At 40.7% G+C, this 19,193-nt stretch overlaps 1 protein-coding gene across 3 annotated transcripts in view; it reads left to right on the top strand.

Annotated features, from left to right (window-relative positions):
• Nucleotides 1–19,193, top strand: part of LOC126183396 (leukocyte tyrosine kinase receptor) — a 974,779-nt gene that overhangs the window by 716,264 nt on the left and 239,322 nt on the right. For all 3 annotated transcript variants that reach the window (XM_049925358.1, XM_049925343.1, XM_049925351.1), the window contains exons 18-19: nucleotides 17,959–18,154; nucleotides 18,256–18,346. In XM_049925358.1, coding sequence (XP_049781315.1) covers nucleotides 17,959–18,154; nucleotides 18,256–18,346 — 287 coding nt within the window. The remainder of the gene's footprint in view (nucleotides 1–17,958; nucleotides 18,155–18,255; nucleotides 18,347–19,193) is intronic.

Raw genomic sequence — 19,193 nt, 5'->3', positions numbered from 1 at the left:
GTCGACAGAATTTAAATTACTCCTCAACCAGGCCGAAAATTTAATTTACATTGCGCATTACAAAAGCAATATGCGCATCGCGAACCTACTCATTTTTATATGTAGTGCCTCACTTCCTAAGCACACGTGCATCTTTACAAGTTGATCCTGAGGAGTGGATAGGATCAAGGATCTTAAAGGATTTGCACTTAGGAAAGGGATTCAATAATCACATAATCACAGAGAAAACAATAAATATTGCAGTGCGCATTTAAAATAAAATCTATCACTTCAAGCATGTATACCTAATATGTATCTTACTGCAGCTTGCTTACTACTCTTTGCTCATTTCTTAGACTAAGTCAAGTTTATGCATTACGCACTTGGGTCTTAATTATCATTTGTATATATAAGCCTCTCACTAGAGTGTTGTTGTTTGCTGCTGTCGCGACCTGTGAAGCTTGGGCGAGATCCTTATTCTATTTGCTGCTAGCTTGTGAATTTGCAGTATCGCTAATGCTCAATAGTACCGTGAAGTTGGCATAATAAACCATGCTACTCATATGTTCTTTTACTCAGCTTGTTTATAGTCTGGACTCATCTTACTTTGCGTTATATAATAAACTTCCTTTTTATTCCATCACGCTTTTACTTAAGGTTAACGTCAGGCCTTTTTTAGAACAATTGCACTGCGTTATCAATCTGTTCATGCTTAATCCTAGGTATCTGTTTACTTCAAAGAGATGTTATTTCATCGCTGGCACAGCACTGTGCTGGAAGTTACAAGTTAAATCTACCGACTGTTTTGCGCTAACAGGTGGTGCCTTATTTACGTCACATTTGAAAATAGGGAATAACCTCATGGAATCGAATCTTTTCTCACAACTTTCCTCTTTTGTCTGGACGTTTAAGTATTTCCTTTTAAAACAGGTCATTAACTTGTCCTCGATTAAATTTCACTTACTAATACTAAGCACATAGAATCATCATTTTCATATTACTATTTAGTGAGAGAAGTGCATTATTCGCTCCTTCCTGCTCATTCTCAAATTACTATGTACCGAGAGAAGTGCATAATTCGCTCCTTCCTCTTTCCTCATTTTAGTACCTCGGGGCTAATTAATACCTCTCGAGTACATCATTTTTCTTACATACTAACTTATAACTAAAATTGAAAATCGCCTCTAGGACATGTCCTCCTGTTTACATAAAGATTATTCATGTTAATACTTGTCTACAACTTATTCTGTATTTTATTTTCCAGACACGTTGTTTTGATACATAAGGTTTCCTTTTAGCACCGGTTAACGTCCGTAGTCAGTTCAGTTCAGTTCAATTCTTGTTACTCATTGGTTAATCCTGATCTCCAATACCTTAGAATTTTCATACAGCTTAAATTAACTTAATTCCTGGCGTTATAAAATTTTCTTAAATCATGATGGTGGAACAATCCTTTGATTTTATTCGTGGCAGGGTCAGATAACAATTAGCTACCAATGTGTGGTTTCCTCATTATCACAAAGGGACCTTCATAAATATGTTGCCACTTACGATTCTTCTTTAACAACAGGGATGGTTTAAAGTGAGTCCTGACTAATACCTTTTCTCCTTCTTTGAAATCTATAACTCTGTTTACCTTCTTATCAAATGCCTTTCTTCGGAGGTTAGCATACGTTGTCAATGATATGAGAGCTTGCCTGATTTTTGCGTCTAGGTCCAATTCGTTGTCTTGTAACTTTGGAAGAGGGTCTATCCATTCATTCCTGCAGCATCATCTAGGAGGCTCAAAGGTGCTGCTTTTAATTTTCCGCTCGACGCTTACTTTCCTGCTGATTTATATTTCTTAAAGTTTCTTCCGTCTGGAACTGGTGTTGGTTTTGTGGTACGAACTCGGTTGGAAATGGATCTTGTTGTCCTGGCGTATTCGCTTGCGCATAATAAATTTGCGTATTATGCGGGCGTTTAGGCTTCAGACTTCCCAAAGGTCCATTCGCTTGTTGCGTGAAGTGTATATTTTGTGGCTGAAAGGTATTTTGCTGTGGCTTGTGTTGATTGTAACCGTTACTGAAAGGTGTACGTTGGTCTCTACCTTGATTATGCCATTTATTTCTTTTCCACTGACGATTTGAATCGTAAGACTGATCGTTTTGATAATTACCGTTGATCGGTTGCGTGTTTCCATATTGCTGGGGCTGTGTGTTATAATGTGCACTTTCGTACTGAGGTGGTGACGAATTATATATTGGATTGTATCTCTGGCCGTTATTGTACTTATTTTTGTATTTGCTGTTGGAGTACGTAGTGTTTTTATTTTTGAAACCGTTGTGGGGTTGGTACTGGCTGTCGCTGTGACGCGCTTTCGCTCGGCCACCATTGTTGCCTGCATATTCTGTATTGTGCTGGCCGCCTGCACTGAAGTGAGCGTTGCCAACATCAACTCTAGCGTCCTCGTAAATCAGATCTAACGAGTCTAACACAGATAGGAAAGTGTCCGTATCGTCCTCAGACACGTTTACTAACTTTTCTCTAATCGCAATAGGTAGCTTAGTTTTTAGAATCATAATAACGTCTTTGGCGGTGATCGGCGAATCCCAGAACTTGATTTTCGCTAAATACTTTTCAAAATACCTTCTCAAACTACCGCGCTTGCTGTTAAACACTTCGGCGTTGTAAACCTCTTTTCTCAGGCGCTGCTGCACACCAGAACTCCAGAATTTAGCTAAAAACATCTGTTCAAACTCTTTGTAACTCTTACAAGAGTCGACCATTTCGGTTCCCCATAAGGCAGCATCGCCTACGATAAATCCACTAACGAATTGAATTCGCTGGCGGTCACTCCAGCTATTCGGGAAAATTCCTGAAAAATTTCGGAGGAACACTATAGGATGAATTTCTCTTTTGTGTGGGTGAAAGGTCGGAAAAATACGATGTTTGATCACGCTTTCCTCCTGCATCAAACTGACGAAAGTGGGTGGGCTGGTACTCTGGTTAACTTGTGCTTCTACAGAACTATGAGTTTGAGCGTTATCAAATGGTGAACGGTAATGTACCTGCTGTTGTTCATTACTTCGTGGTGAATTATTCCAGTCTCCTGACACGGGAGGTGGGGAATTTGCAACTTGACATTTTAGTGTACGAACTTCATCAACTATCTGTTGACGCCATTCAGGTAAATCTTGAGCTAACGTTCGTCTTATCTGGCCTAATTCTGACATCACCGTGTCTCCTGTTTTTCCAGGGGCCGCCAATATTTCAAAGGTCACGTTTTTGACAGTTTCCCTGAGTTCGTTCTTGACCTTGTTTTCTATGAATCCGTCTTTGTTTTTAATCCACTCTTGGTAGTGGTCGGACAATGCTTCAGCATGTGCCTTAACAGTATTCTTTATTTGATCCTCTACATTAAGAGTCTCAATCTGTTTAGAAAGATCATCAACAACATTCTCGATCGTGTCTACTGCGGTTTTAACTCCTTTGACCTCATCAGAGATTGCAGTATAATCTTCTTTTAAGGTCGCAGCTTGTTTTTGATATTCCATCACATTTGAATTTATTTCTCCCTTGGCTGCTTCGATTTTTTCATCTAACCGTTTTGAAATATCCTCTATTTTTGACTCTACTTGTGTGTCAATTTCTAGCCTCATGGTCGTGATCTGACTACTGATTTGGCTTTGGACATTACCCAACAGGGTATTTAAATCAGCTGTTATGTCTGCCTTTAGTTCGGCCTTCACCGAATTTAACCGTGTATTTAGGTCATTTATCTCCGTTTGCAGATCTGTTTTTACTGAATTTATGTCTGTTTTTACTGAATTTATGTCTGTTTTTACCGAATTTATTTCTGTTTTTACCGAATCTATTTCTGTTTTTACTGAATTTATGTCTGCTTTTACTGAGTTACACAGATTTGTAAGGACCTGATTTTTATTATGCCGTCTTTCGGCCTTCTCTTTTTCTTCGCGGGCCTTTTCATCTAATTTTTCCTGCTTTTCTCGTTCCTGTCTTTGCGCCTCTCTCTGTCTTTGACTTTCGAACTTGCGTTCCATTATTGCTTCGATCATTGCAGCCAAGTCATTTTTTTCAAAAGCGGGAATAGTTTGCACGCTAGGACCAGCTTCTAAAACTTCGGTCGAGGCTGTTTCTGCCTCTGCTCGTGTACCTATCGCGCGTGATCGTAATGGATAGTGAGGTCCATTCGCATCACCGCTGTCGTCTGGTTTTGTTTGTGTCCGCTGTTTACCGTTAGCCATGTTCATGAATTATTTGTCAAACGTCAAAATGCTACAGATATTGTTTGTCACTGCCGTCAGTCGTTTGTCTGTGACGTAGTGCTATGGCTTACTGGGACCTAAGATGAAATTTAAACTCTGGGTAACAACTGACGTTCATTTACGCCAAGAAGACAAGATGGTTCCTACTAATTACAAACAAATGAAATATCACACGTTTTACCAGTTTTGAGCGTTGTTATCCGCCATATCGTAATTTTTTTATGCACTGACAACAATGGTACACTTTCACTGAATTTAACTACATAAGAATGGACTATGGACAAATTGAAGTAAAGCTGTTTCAAGGCAAGGAAAGACAGGTTTACGTTCTGATCAACTCGAAAGATGCTACGTCACTACGAAAGCTTGGCTACTGCGTATAAAAATTTCACTTACTATGGCTGTCTTGATGGTGATACAGATGAATACTCGCGTTTTTTGGTAATTTCATCAATCGTTCTTCTGAATTAATTAAAAGGTTTCCCACTTCTCTTTCTCGGTTAAATTGCATCCACATGAAAAAATTAAACAATTATTAGAACAAGCACTGAAAAATTTTTAAACACATAAATGAATGATTTTTTTGATCGAGTCCCTGTTCGGGCGCCAAGTGTAGCGTTGCTCTTGGGGAACGAAAATAAAAAGAACTGTTACTTTTTTTTTTAATGTCGAAAAAGTGAATATTTTGGTGGGCCACTTGGCAACAGAATCAGGGATTGATTACACTATTATAATAACATACGTTGAGCATTAAATACCTGAATAAGAGCAGCATATTGATATATATATATATATATATATATATATATATATATATTTGAGATCGTTCGGAAGAAACATTATCATTTCTCTGAATTTTTATAGTCGCGATGTAGTCATACCCGGATCAACACTAAGGGACCAGAAGATTTATAGACTTTAAAAGAAATGCAACACTACACAATTAAAAAAAAGGAGTTGGTTCAGAAATAATAGGAAAACGATAATGTTCCTTCTGCCTCATGCTGCATTCGGCCCATCAGCGTGATCGTATTTCTGGTGATGAAGTAACACAAAAATAATTATCATACAGGTAAATAAGGAGATGGAATCATCAAGGTTAATTTACGAAAATAAGCACACTTATCTTTAACACACGTTTTTTTAATGCTACGTACCTTTTTATATTAAATTACAATAGATGACCATTGTGGTTAGATACTTTATACATAACAGGCAAAATGTCCTCTTGACGATGTCTGTTCGATATCAGTTACAAGAAACTACATGTTTTCTGATTAAAAAAAAAAATAACAATTAGCATATTCACTCAATACTTTCACATAGAATATAAAATACAGTTGCGGAACGCAGCAAGTCCGCGTCCGCCTCTCAAGGAATACAAACAGTAAAAGGTGAGGCGCCAAAAGCCTCATTTGTCTTGAAACAACAGAGTTCTTTTTTTTTTACACCATTAATCGATACATGTACATAGAGATTTACTGGCACCGCGAAAGAACGGCAAAGATAAAGAATAATAGATTCTGTCACTGCTATGCGATGGTTCATTTCTTTTACTTTACAATTGTTCGATAACTTTAGGCCATCAGGCGTTTACTATTGAGCGTATATTAATGTTTGTGAGGCGAAAATTACTAATATTACAGATTGGTAGGGTTGGTGGCAAAAAGTGTTTCCACTGTAGGGACTGGGAGAAGGAGAGAATGTCTTCAACAAGTCCTGTATGATTGAATTTGGGAGTGGGGCAAGAAGTGAGGCCTTTGGAAAGGACTGATATTTCTGTGGGGCTTAGGCTTCTGGAGGAAAAGTTCATGACAGTGTTTTGGGTCCGTTTAGGTTCTGGATTGTGTGTGGTGGTCAGAGGGAGTTCTTGAAGGTAGGGTAAATGTAGTAGGACTGCAAGACGGTTTGTCAGCTATGAGGGGACGTGGAGGAAGTTTGGAGATTGTTGTAGATTGTTACTTTCTGCCAGGAAGGGCTCTCGGAGTGAAGTAAAGTGATGTTCTTCAGACATGGAGGAGATACAGAGAGACAGGAACTGCGAAGACATGCGTCTCTCAGGCCGCCCCAGGGCTACTACTGCAGTGGATGACCCCTACCTGTGGACTGTGGCTCAGAGGAACCCAGACAGCAACACAGGACGTCTTGTTACGACTCAAATTGTACACAGTAGGGTGCATGATGCACAACTTCACTCCTGGTGTCCATGGCAAGGTCCATCTTTGCAACCACAACACCATGCAGTGTGGTACAGATGGGCCCAACAACATGCCGAATGGACCGCTCAGAATTGGCATCACATTCGGTTCACTGATGAGTGTCCCATATGCCTTCAACCAGACAATCGCCAGAGACATGTTTAGAGGCAATCTGGTCAGGCTGAACGCTTTAGACACACTGTCCAGTGAGTGCAGCAAGGTGGAGGTTCCCTTCTGTTTTGGGGTGGCATTATTTGGGGATGATGTTCACCGCTGATGGTCATGGAAGGAGCTGAAATGGCTGTACGATACGTGAATGCCATCATCCAACTGATAGTGCAACCATATCGGCAGCATATTGGTGAGGCATTTGTCTTCATAGATGACAATTTGTGCCCCCATCGTGCACATCTTGTGAATGACTTCCTTCAGGATAACAACATCACTCAATTAGAGTGGCCAGCATGTTCTCCAGACAGGAACCCTATCGAACATGCCTGGGATAGATTGAAAAGGGTTGTTTATGGGCAACGTGACCCACCAACCACTCTGAGGGATCTATGCCAAATCGCCATTGAGGAGTGGAACAATCTGGTCCAACAGTGCCTTGATGAACTTGTGGATATTATGCCACTATGAATAAAGGCCTGCATTAATGTAAGAGGACGTGCTACTGGATATTAGACGTAGCGGTGTGTACAGTGATCTGGACCACCACCTCTGTAGGTCTCACTCTGTGGTGGTACAACATGCAATGTGTGGTTTTCATGAGCAATAAAAAGGGCAGAAATGATATTTATGTTGATCTCTATTCCAATTTTCTGTACAGGTTCTGGAACTCTTGTAAACGAGGTAAAGCAAAACTTTTTTTGATGTGTTTATTTATCAAAATCTGGTCAGTAATAGATGCAGAGGTTGCTGTTTTTTGAGTTGTTTCTGTAACTGTTGAGCTTAGTAAATCTATAATATAAGACAGTCTTGGTTGCAAATAGTTTATCTGTTTATTGGCAATGACATGTTTTGCCATTGTGTGACATCTTCAGATTAACCTAGGGGATGTAAAATAACATTGTGAGGCTTAGGTACTTTAAAAGCAGGTGGATGGGTGTAGTATGAGGCAAATTTCTGGGCTTTGTAGCTGTCTCTTCAACTAAAAATAACTGCAAACTTACATAAGAAGTAATGTGGTGAGCCAACATCCATCCTTTAATTCTAGCATATGGCTTTAAGATAAAAGTTATAAGGAAACATCATCCTGTCATCAGTAGGCAAATAAAACATAAGAGACCTGAAACAAAATGCCAACTATAAATGCAACAGCGATTGGAAAGAGAAACCATGGTAAAACAAGAAAGATGTTAAAAAGAGCTCATATAATATGGAGCCAGCCACATTCCCATGTACACTGCATGGAGTATTACATACAGTGGACGAAATGTAAATATATGTGGTCAGGAACTCAAGATAATAGTCTTTGAATTTATTGGATTTTGAGAAACTGAAGTCACCATATATAATTACTTTTATTTGGGGAGAATTTATTTCTTCCATTAGTTCCTCCATGTGATTATGAAACACTTTTTTATCTCCAACTGGTGACATTTACATGCAAATAATAATTGCACAGAAGAGAGTAGCATTGAGATCTGCATCAAACCAGTCTCTGGACTGAAGACCACAACAACAACAATAATTGCATTTTACCTTGATATTTCAACTATGGAGAGTTCTATATCTTTTTCACTGGACAGTTTATGGTATTTAATTACACTCTTGAATTCAGTATTTTCTTTAATATATATGCAGGCAGCATCATGACTCAGTATTTTCCTACAACACATGCTTGCAAATTTATAACTGTTGGAAATATGTTAGCTCTAACATATCTTGTTTAAGCAATTCTCGGTGAACCATAGGGCAGAAATATCATTCACGTCATTTAACGTTGTTTCTACACTCCTGGAAATGGAAAAAAGAACACATTGACACCGGTGTGTCAGACCCACCATACTTGCTCTGGACACTGCGAGAGGGCTGTACAAGCAATGATCACACGCACGGCACAGCGGACACACCAGGAACCGCGGTGTTGGCCGTCGAATGGCGCTAGCTGCGCAGCATTTGTGCACCGCCGCCGTCAGTGTCAGCCAGTTTGCCGTGGCGTACGGAGCTCCATCGCAGTCTTTAACACTGGTAGCATGCCGCGACAGCGTGGACGTGAACCGTATGTGCAGTTGACGGACTTTGAGCGAGGGCGTATAGTGGGCATGCGGGAGGCTGGGTGGACGTACCGCCGAATTGCTCAACACGTGGGGCGTGAGGTCTCCACAGTACATCGATGTTGTCGCCAGTGGTCGGCGGAAGGTGCACATGCCCGTCGACCTGGGACCGGACCGCAGCGACGCACGGATGCACGCCAAGACCGTAGGATCCTACGCAGTGCCGTAGGGGACTGCACCGCCACTTCCCAGCAAATTAGGGACACTGTTGCTCCTGGGGTATCGGCGAGGACCATTCGCAACCATCTCCATGAAGCTGGGCTACGGTCCCGCACACCGTTAGGCTGTCTTCCGCTCATGCCCCAACATCGCGCAGCCCGCCTCCAGTGGAGTCGCGACAGGCGCGAATGGAGGGACGAATGGAGACATGTCGTCTTCAGCGATGAGAGTCGCTTCTGCCTTGGTGCCAATGATGGTCGTATGCGTGTTTGGCGCCGTGCAGGTGAGCGCCACAATCAGGACTGCATACGACCGAGGCACACAGGGCCAACACCTGGCATCATGGTGTGGGGAGCGATCTCCTACACTGGCCGTACACCACTGGTGATCGTCGAGGGGACACTGAATAGTGCACGGTACATCCAAACCGTTATCGAACCCATCGTTCTACCATTCCTAGACTGGCAAGGGAACTTGCTGTTCCAACAGGACAATGCACGTCCGCATGTATCCCGTGCCACCTAACGTGCTCTAGAAGGTTTAAGTCAACTACCCTGGCCAGCAAGATCTCCGGATCTGCCCCCCATTGAGCATGTTTGGCACTGGATGAAGCGTCGTCTCACGCGGTCTGCACGTCCAGCATGAACGCTGGTCCAACTGAGGTGCCAGGTGGAAATGGCATGGCAAGCCGTTCCACAGGACTACATCCAGCATCTCTACGATTGTCTCCATGGGAGAATAGCAGCCTGCATTGCTGCGAAAGGTGGATATACACTGTACTAGTGCCGACATTGTGCATGCTCTGTTGCCTGTGTCTATGTGCCTGTGGTTCTGTCAGTGTGATCATGTGATGTATCTGACCCCAGGAATGTGTCAATAAAGTTTCCCCTTCCTGGGACAATGAATTCACGGTGTTCTTATTTCAATTTCCAGGAGTGTATTTTATTAAGGTTATTGGACAGTGACTGAACATTGTGATGGAGATATTTAAAATTAAGTACAGGGAATATATAATTTCTTACTTGACCACTTACCTCACCTTTTGCACTTGTGTCTCTTTTGGAAAAAGATCTTCATTTTTTCCACGAATGATGTTCTTGGTGCTTGACTTGTGACTTGCTGGTTCACTGGATGTGGAATTTTGTCTTTCTTGTATTGAAATGTTTCCAATTTCCACTTTATTACAGTCCTTTTTCATCCATCTAGTCATTAATGACTGCCTTGTTGCTTTATTTGTTGGTTTGAAATTCAGCTTGGTAAGAATGTTGCTGTTTCTTTCTTTTTCTTTCTTGTTCAGTTGTCAAGGGTAGTTATGACAAGAGCATTTGGTTGGACCCTAAACAGTAGCACAGCCCAATCACAAAAACTGTCCATGCATTCTGAAACCCAGGAACAGTGTTTCTGACTGCTTCATTTCATAATTCATGCAATCACACATGGTGGCTTCAGAGTAAACAATACAATTTTTGGTAGCTTATATTTACTTTATAGCCAAGTACCACCACAATTTGCACCTCTCATCTGAGAATGGAGAATGGACTCACTGAAACATTTTGTGTCAATGTGCACCACTGGCCAGGGACTCACAGTTGTTGGACTAGGGAAAGTCTGCCCCATGCTTAGGCTGCAGTTAATGCCACAACACAAATGGCCACATTTGGAGTGGTGCCATGACTGAGAAGCATAGACTCCTGATGAATGGTGTCGCTTTGTGTTCAGTTATAAATCATGGTTCAGCACTGCCCTGGACGATTGTTATCAGTGAGTAGGTTATGAGAGTGATTTCCATTGTTTTAAAGAGGCACAGCCCAGTTACTCCTGGCATCATGGTGTGGGGAGCCATTGGATATGACCTTAGGTCAGAACTGGTAGTTAGCGAATTGTGATGGCACAACAGTACATAACAGACATTCTACATCCTCATATATTATCTCTCATGTGATGCTATCATGGCACAGTTTTCCAACAGGATGATGTTCATCCAGACATGGCATATTGTCTCTGTGAACCGCCAGTTTAATGTTGAGGTACTCTCATGGCCAACAAGATTGCCATAACAGTTCCCAATTGAAAGTGTAGGACCAACTCATATGTTAACTCTGTCCCAGTGCCAGTATCCAGGGTATCAAGGGCCAGTTATAACAGCTTTGGGCCAACTTTCCATAGGAAAGGGTGTGTTGGCTTTGTGACACCTTTCCCAACCCAATCAGTGTCTGCATACATATCAAAGGGAGTGAAATGCTATGTTGATAAGTAGCCTCATACTGCCAAGTTTTTTTGTAAATTTGACTTGGTTATGTAATCACTGTAATAACATCACAAACTCTCCTTCTGGGTGCTTCATTTTTTTTGTCAGTCAGTGTACTTAAAAACAGAGGATGCTATGGATGAAATTAAGTACACTGATCAGCCAGAACATTATGACCACCTACTTAACAGCAGGTAGTCCACCTTTGACACATATAACTGTGGTAATGCATCCTGTCATAGAAGCACCAAGGCCTTGGTAAGTTGTTGGAGGAACTTGGCAATACATCTGCTCACACAAGCCACCTAATTCCTATAAATTCTGGGGAGGGGCGCCAATGATCAATCACATCCCACATGTGTTCAGATCTGGTGAGTTGGGGGGTCATCACATCGATTGCAACTCACCACTGTATTCCTTGAAACACTCCAACACACTCCCGACCCTGTGAAATGGCGCATTTTTTTGCTGAAAAATGACTCTGGTGTCAGGAAACATGATCATCGTGAAGGGGTGTACGTGATCTGCAACCAGTGTATGATACTCTTTGGCCATCTTGATGCCTTGGACAGGCTCCAATGGACCCATGGATGCCCATGTGAATGTGCCCCAGAGAATAATGGAGCCTCTGACAGTTTGTCTCTGTCCCACAGTACAGGTGTCAAAGAGCTGTTCCTCTGGAAGATGACAGATTCAAGCCATCCCATCTGCATGATGAAGGAGGCATTGGGGTTCATCAAAGCTTGCAACACTCTGCCACTGCACCAAAATCCAGTGCTGACAGTCACATGTCCATTTCAGTCATAGTTGCCAATGTTCTGGTGTTATCATTGGCATGCACAGGTCATTGGCTGTGGGGCTCCATCATTAGGAGTGTTCGGTACACTGTGTTTTCAGACACACTTGTATTCTGCCAAGCATTAAAGTCTGATGTTAGCTCCACCACAGTTCACCACTGTCCTGTCTTACCAGTCTGCCCAGCATACGACATCTGAGATCTGCAGTGGGGGTGGCCACCCAACCCCATGATGTCTGGACACGGTTTCACCATGTATTGAAGACACGGCAGCACTCCTAGAACACCCAACAAGTTGTGCAGTTTCCAGAAAGCTTGTTCTGAACCTCCAGGCCATCAGCATTTGCTCTTGGTGAAACTCTGATAGATCGTTCACCTTCTCCATTCTACACATGGACGGCTCGCTCACTGATTCTATGTACACCATGCATGTGTCTGACTAGCAGTCGTTCCTCAACATGTGATGCTGCTATTGCCAGGATGAGTTTGTGTTGATAGTAGATCGATGGTCATAATGTTCTATCTGATCAGTGTATTTGCCTCTGACTGAAGCTTTCAACTGCAACTTCCATAATCTCACTATTTTTGTGCCATTCAGTCCTCAGTGTCACTAATCTGTGCATTATTTATGAAATGATCCACAAACCTCATTACAAAAATAATGTTTTATGACTGTCATTTGCATTATTTTATCACTGAAACAGGATTGGAAATCTAAATTCACTATGAATACAAGATTATATATGTTTTTATATTTTAATTGAACCTATCTGTCTGAAGATTGTTTCCTTACTCCATCAGTTATATTTTTTATTTGTATTTTTTTTTACCTTACTGGCCTGTCTCCAAACAGAGAAATTGTTGGATTTAGAAAAATGCAGTACAATACTTTTCTCTGTTTTTTGTCTGATAGGCCTGTTAAGGCAATACCTACTCTGACAGCTCCCAAGTAAGTGTTCATCTTTTGTTTCAAGGAAAGATTTGACATGGCTTATAAATCAACAGCAAAACTGCTTTTACCATGTGGGAAAGGAACACTCCAACATAGCTTATACTTTTTAAACTTTTGTTTGCCTCTCACACCATGGAACTTATGTAGTTCACATTGAATTATATTATGAAGAACTTCCTAAGAAACTGAAACTTTTTATTTCTCTTTTTATACCTATAACTGTAATTTGTGAGCAGCATACATACCAGCTCAACCATATATAGTTGTGTCTCACTGCCTGCCCCGTAACTTTAGTGTAACAGTACATCTCTAAACCTCTTCTAAATCCCATACTCACATTTAAAAGGTTTGTAGTTTAAATATCCAAATGCTGAGGAAGTTGCTTTGAAAATGATGTGGTCAATTTCCTTTCCATTCTAAACTTGCAGTCTTATCTCCAGTAGGGCATAAACCCTAATCTTTTTACCTTTCTTCTTTCCAAACAGCTCAAAATCCCCCCTGCATGCCATGCTAGATCAGCATTGCCAAGAAAAAGTACCTGTCATAGAAGATGGTAGTCTCACAGAAAAATTACATGTGGCACATCTGATTTACGTTTCTAAATGGTTTGTGTGTGTGTGTGTGTGTGTGTGTGTGTGTGTGTGTGTGTGTGTGTACGCACGCCCATGCCCATGCACACACACACACACACACACACACACACACACACACACACACACACACACACACGCGTCTGTTTGGTTGTTTGTTTGTTTAGTCCCACTCCATCACTTTCAGCCATGTGATTTGCTTATCTGCAAATTGAAACAGCTGTTACAATTTTTTTTCCTATTTATTTTGTGAGTAGCGACATTCACAGCTGCCCCAACAAAAATATTTTCCATCATTTTATAAACTCTCATTAAGTGAAATACAAGCTCAGCATGTATTTTAGACAGAGTTTGGTCTAGAATAATATGTAGCTTTAATACATCATCATGTCAGCTCATAAATGTTAAACTACCATGAAAAGTAGTAATTTTATTCTGTCTTATGTATATGACATTTGTCTTTCCATTTCAAGCATAAAAGACCTGTTCTGTAACAAAATAGCATTTTTCTTTTCAGTAGTTTTTGATGTAGTATGCCTCTAGGTGAATCTGTTCTGTCCACCATAACTGTTCCAACTCCCAATGTATTTATTTCCTGTGGTGTCTCAAGGACTGCAGAACTTCTATGAAATTTATGTGTTCAGGTTACGTGTTGTTCCCCAAATAAGGACATAGCACCAGGAGCAGGAACTTAATATAAATGTCATTTCTTTTCTCTCCAGTATAAATATCAGCACTGCACATGTAAACTATTTGATCACTCATTACAACTTGGAGTTTCATCCCTATAATTTCAATTTTTTTCATATAAGCACATAATCAAATTCTCCTTCAAGTAGGACAGGTTATTTAAAGTCTCATTCCATAATTAATAAAGATTTATTCACATCTTTCTATGAAAAAGCCCTTCCAGTTCTCATTTAATGCAAGAGATCATGGCCTGGTTTTTGTCAGGTATCTACAGCACATTGCTGTTCATATGCTGTAACTTGAAATGTCCAAAAAATAATTAATTCAACCACATTCTTTCATCATGTTCTGTAGAACTCATCAAGGAGGGGAGAACCTACACAGATGGAACAAGTCAACCTTTTGACATAAACTGTGAAACTAATGATAAAACATACTCAGGACATGTATGTGTGTTCCCCCACCCCAGATGAGACACCCCTGAGTTCCAAGGAAAACGTTTTTTCAGATATTCTTTTAATGTAATGCAATATTCTTCAGAGATATTGAGATCACCATCAGTACCCTCAATTTGCCTTCCAGGTTACTATATTAAAGCAGCCCTCTTATCAATATATTTTATACAGTTTTCTCAACTAAAGAAAGGTGTTTGTACGAATGCTGGTGTTATATAATGATGTCGTGTCTAAAACTAATGAAGTCAATGTGCCGAAAAATGCACCAGATTCGTACTGAATTTGTGTCCCCACCCCTCCCACTTTTCTTCTTATGCTCTGATGAACTGTACACGTTATAGCTGTCTTAAAGACATCAAACAATTCTTAGGCAGTGTGAACACCTTCAAATTATCTCTGAATGGAACTGATAACTCTCAGAAGGAAATTGTTCCTGTGGTAGTCACATCAAATTAACTTTCCTGTAAACACCATCCCCTGTAAAATGACTAAACTGGAAAAAAAGTTTCTGTCTGTTATCTTACTCAATGAAGATTTGAAATATGGAAGAGTCTGAGTTACATATGTTTGTAAAAATGCGTTACAAATGAAACTAACAGATACTCACCCCAATTCATTGACAACAGGAAACATACACTATGTGATCAAAAGTATCAAGACACCTCCAAAAACAAATGTTTTTCTTATTATGTGCTTTGTGCTGCCACGTACTGCCAGGTACTCCGTATCAGCGACCTCAGTAGTCATTAGATATCATGAGAGAGCAGAATGGGGCATTCTGCGGAACTCATGGACTTCGAACTTGGCCAGGTGATTGGGTGTCACCTGTGTTATACATCAGTACATGAGATTTACACACTCCTAAACACCCCTAGGTCCACTGCTTCCAATGTGGTAGTGAAGGGAAACATGAAGGGGCACGTACAGGACAAAAGCGTACAGGTCGATCTTGTCTGTTGACTGACAGCGACTGCCGACAGTTGAAGAGGGTTGTAATGTGTAATAGGCAGACATGTATCCAGACCATCGCACAGAAATTCCAAAATGCATCAGGATCCACTGCAAGCAATACAACAGTTAGGCTGATGGTGAGAAAACATGGATTTCATGGTCGAGCGGCTGCTCATAAGCCACACATCATGCCGGTAAATGCCAAATGATGCCTCACTTGGTGTAAGAAGTGTAAACATTGGACAATTGAACAATGGGAAAAAGGTTGTGTGGAGTGGCAAATCACAGCACACAGTGTGGTGATCCGATGGTAGGGTGTCGGTATTGTGCACGCCCAGTGAACATCATCTGCCGGCATGTGTAGTGCCAACAGTAAAATTTGGAGGTGGTGGTGTTATGCTGTGATCATGTTTTTCATGTAGGAGGCTTGCACCTCTCATTGTTTTGCATGGGACTATCACAGCACAGGCCTACATTGATGTTTTAAGCACCTTCTTGCTTCCCACTGATGAAGAGCAATTCGAGGATGGCAACTGTACCTTTAAAAATGATCGAGAGCACCTGTTCATAATGCACGGCCTGTGGCGGTGTGGTTACATGACAATAACATCCCTGTAATGTACTGGCTTGCACAGAGTCTGGACCTGAATCTTATAGCACACCTTTGGGAATTTTCGGAACGCTGACTTCATGCCAGTCCTCACCGATGACAATGATACCTCTCCTCAGTGCAGCACTCCGTGAAGAATGGGCTGCCATTCCTCAAGAAATCTTCCAGCACCTGATTGAACCTAGGCCTGCGAGAGTGGAAGCTGTCATCAAGGCTAAGCTTGCGCCAACACGCGACTGAATTCCAGCATTACTGATGGAGGGTGCCACGAACTTGTAAGTCATTTTCAGCCAGGTGTCCAGACACTTTTGATCACGTAGTGTATACAGAATGCTACTTGGAGACAGTTCAAGCTATTTGTAGTCCATTCTCCAAAGCAAAGTCCAGTTCACAGTGTATCAAAGTTCTGCACATCCAGAGTCCACACACAATATTAGCACCTGAGCAAAACTTCAAACACAATTGCCATGCACACCACAAATAACACCACATCTGACTCAGGCCAGCCCTGAGCTGGCTCATATGTCAAATTCCGGCATGGTACCATCAGAGGGCATTCCCAACAACAATTGCCTCCTGGTTTATGGCGTTATTGCAGTGAGTCATAAATGTTCCACCAGCTATTGGATTTCCATAGTGCACTAGCTACTCGGTTTCCATAGTGATGTCAGATGGTGCCAATACATATATGCTAGAATCAGAGTTGGTGCCTGTGTTTTAGTGAACAGTTGTTAATGAAGTCCGTGCAGTTTAGCATCACTAGTAAACTGTGTGGCATGAGTCACAGATTCATAAGCTGCAAACTTTATGCTATTGACAGGACATCATAAACCCTTAATAATATGATATCTGTAGTAGCCATATCTATTGAAAAAATGTCCATAATACTATTGTCTATACCTAAATTTTGTTGGTTTTTTCAATCAGTGTCTTGTAATACTCTTAAAAACAAAGGGTTCACTAAAATTCTGCGCTCTTTGCTCAGTTTGCAGATCTCAATATAACCTGATGGCAGATAGTTAGGTTGGACTTTGCATTACAAGACACTGTTCTTTGAAGGCCACATTCATACTTTTCTTCCCACACACAAATATTGTTTTGTTTCAGCAGCAGTAGTTCAGTAAGCTAACTGCTGGTCAAGTTATTAACTGCACACTTCCATATTTGTTGTGTCCACCCCAATAGCTGAGAGGTCAGCACAGCATTCCGACACACCAAGGGGCCCAGGTTCGATTCGGTTGGCGATTTACTCCGCTCAGGGACTGGGTGTTGTGTTGTCCTCATTATCATTTAATCATCATCAGTGGAAGGCAATGGGAAACCACCACTGGAATCACTTCCCTAGACGCGCATGTGGTGGACCTTTCTGGCGAGACTTCCCCCATGACAAGACCTGCCGTAAGGCAAACACAAAGTTTTTTTATATTTGTTGTGATGACACATTCTTGTTACATGCATATAATACACACTGTTATAGTGGAAACATTACATGAACTAAAAATGGTATTTTCACTTCATTAATTTTATTCTGCTGTTTACACTAAATCTCTGTTTGTTTGTGCTAAGCTGCTCATCCCATTCTGACTGCTAATCATTCAGTGTGATGCATGTCTTATCACATTGTATCACTAGTCAGTAATGGGCTTGTCTTTCATTTTAGCTGTATAATGCCATGTCCATTTTTTGCTTGAAATAAGTTCATTTGTGTAGTAATGTAACCCATCTAATGGTTTAATGGATGTCTTTCAAACACATTTCCTTAGTGTTTTTAATTATTTTTCAGACAATCGTTATCAGAAAAGAAAGGAAGCAGTGATGAGGCAGCAAGTACTCAGTGGTCCAGATCTTCAGCTAAATCGGTTGCGAGAAGCATCAGACAGTCTGATGACAGAATATAATCCAAATTATGAATTTGGTGGAGGAACATATACTGTTAATGATCTAAAAGATATACCAAGGGATCATTTACGGTTAATTAAGTATGTATATATTTCCAATTACCAGAATGAGCTTTTAGTATGTATGTGAGAAGTTGTCAAAAAATAGTAAGTAATTATGAAAATTACAATTCTGTGCATAGGGCTCTGGGTCAAGGAGCATTTGGTGAAGTGTACCAGGGATTCTATAAACATCGCAGTGGTGATGCCGTTGAGATGCCTGTTGCAGTGAAGGTATGCCCTGCATTACCTTGCTTGTTGCAAAACATTAGTATTTTGCACTACATGTGAATATATAACAATGACAATAAAACCTCTGCTCCTCAGAATGTTTTACTATATAAAATATACATGATGAAGACTTTGTTATTTGAGGTGCAGAATCTTTGCTTTAGATAGCTCAGAGATGTGAAAGTTTGGTGTGAATGTATAGCTCATAGTTATTTGACATTTGAATGATAGATGTTCCAGTCACTATACATTGATGATTAATGTAGAATAAATTTTGCTGTGGGACTCAAACTGTTTCAGATGTTTTTTCACTGATTTACATGCTGTACCATTTATATTTTTGCTGCCAGAAAACCATTCTCTTTAAAGCAGCACTAGACTAATTGCGTAAGCCATGATGAATTCAAACTGTCATAAGTTCTTTCAGGTTCAGTAGCATCTCTGCAGTTGTGAAACTTTGCACTCTTATATTATCTCTTCCCTTGCCCCTTGATTCAAGATGCTGTTGCAGTTGTTTGTTAATGAAATGTAGTGTAACTGTATAAAGATTATCATACACAGTAGTGCAACACATGTAGACAATATACAGGTGTACCAAAGTTGGGTGAACTTTTCCAAATCTAGTCAGTGTTACATTGGAATAGCTGGGTATTGCTGACTCATTTCATTGAGTCTGGGAGTAATAAAACTACCATAGGAAATATCTTGTTATATTGGCTGATGAAATGGCTTCCAAAAGACCAGATTGTCAAAGGATTACTGAATAGATGCTCTATAGCTATGTTTGGTTTTGTCATTGAGGGAGTACGTGATGTAAAAATATGGGCAAATCTGAAAATACTTATGAGAA

This window comes from Schistocerca cancellata, chromosome 1 (assembly GCF_023864275.1).
Source record: "Schistocerca cancellata isolate TAMUIC-IGC-003103 chromosome 1, iqSchCanc2.1, whole genome shotgun sequence".
In the NCBI taxonomy this organism is placed as follows: domain Eukaryota; kingdom Metazoa; phylum Arthropoda; class Insecta; order Orthoptera; family Acrididae; genus Schistocerca; species Schistocerca cancellata.
The sequence above is the reverse complement of the archived record's forward strand: the minus strand, read 5'-3'. Positions and strand labels throughout refer to the sequence as shown.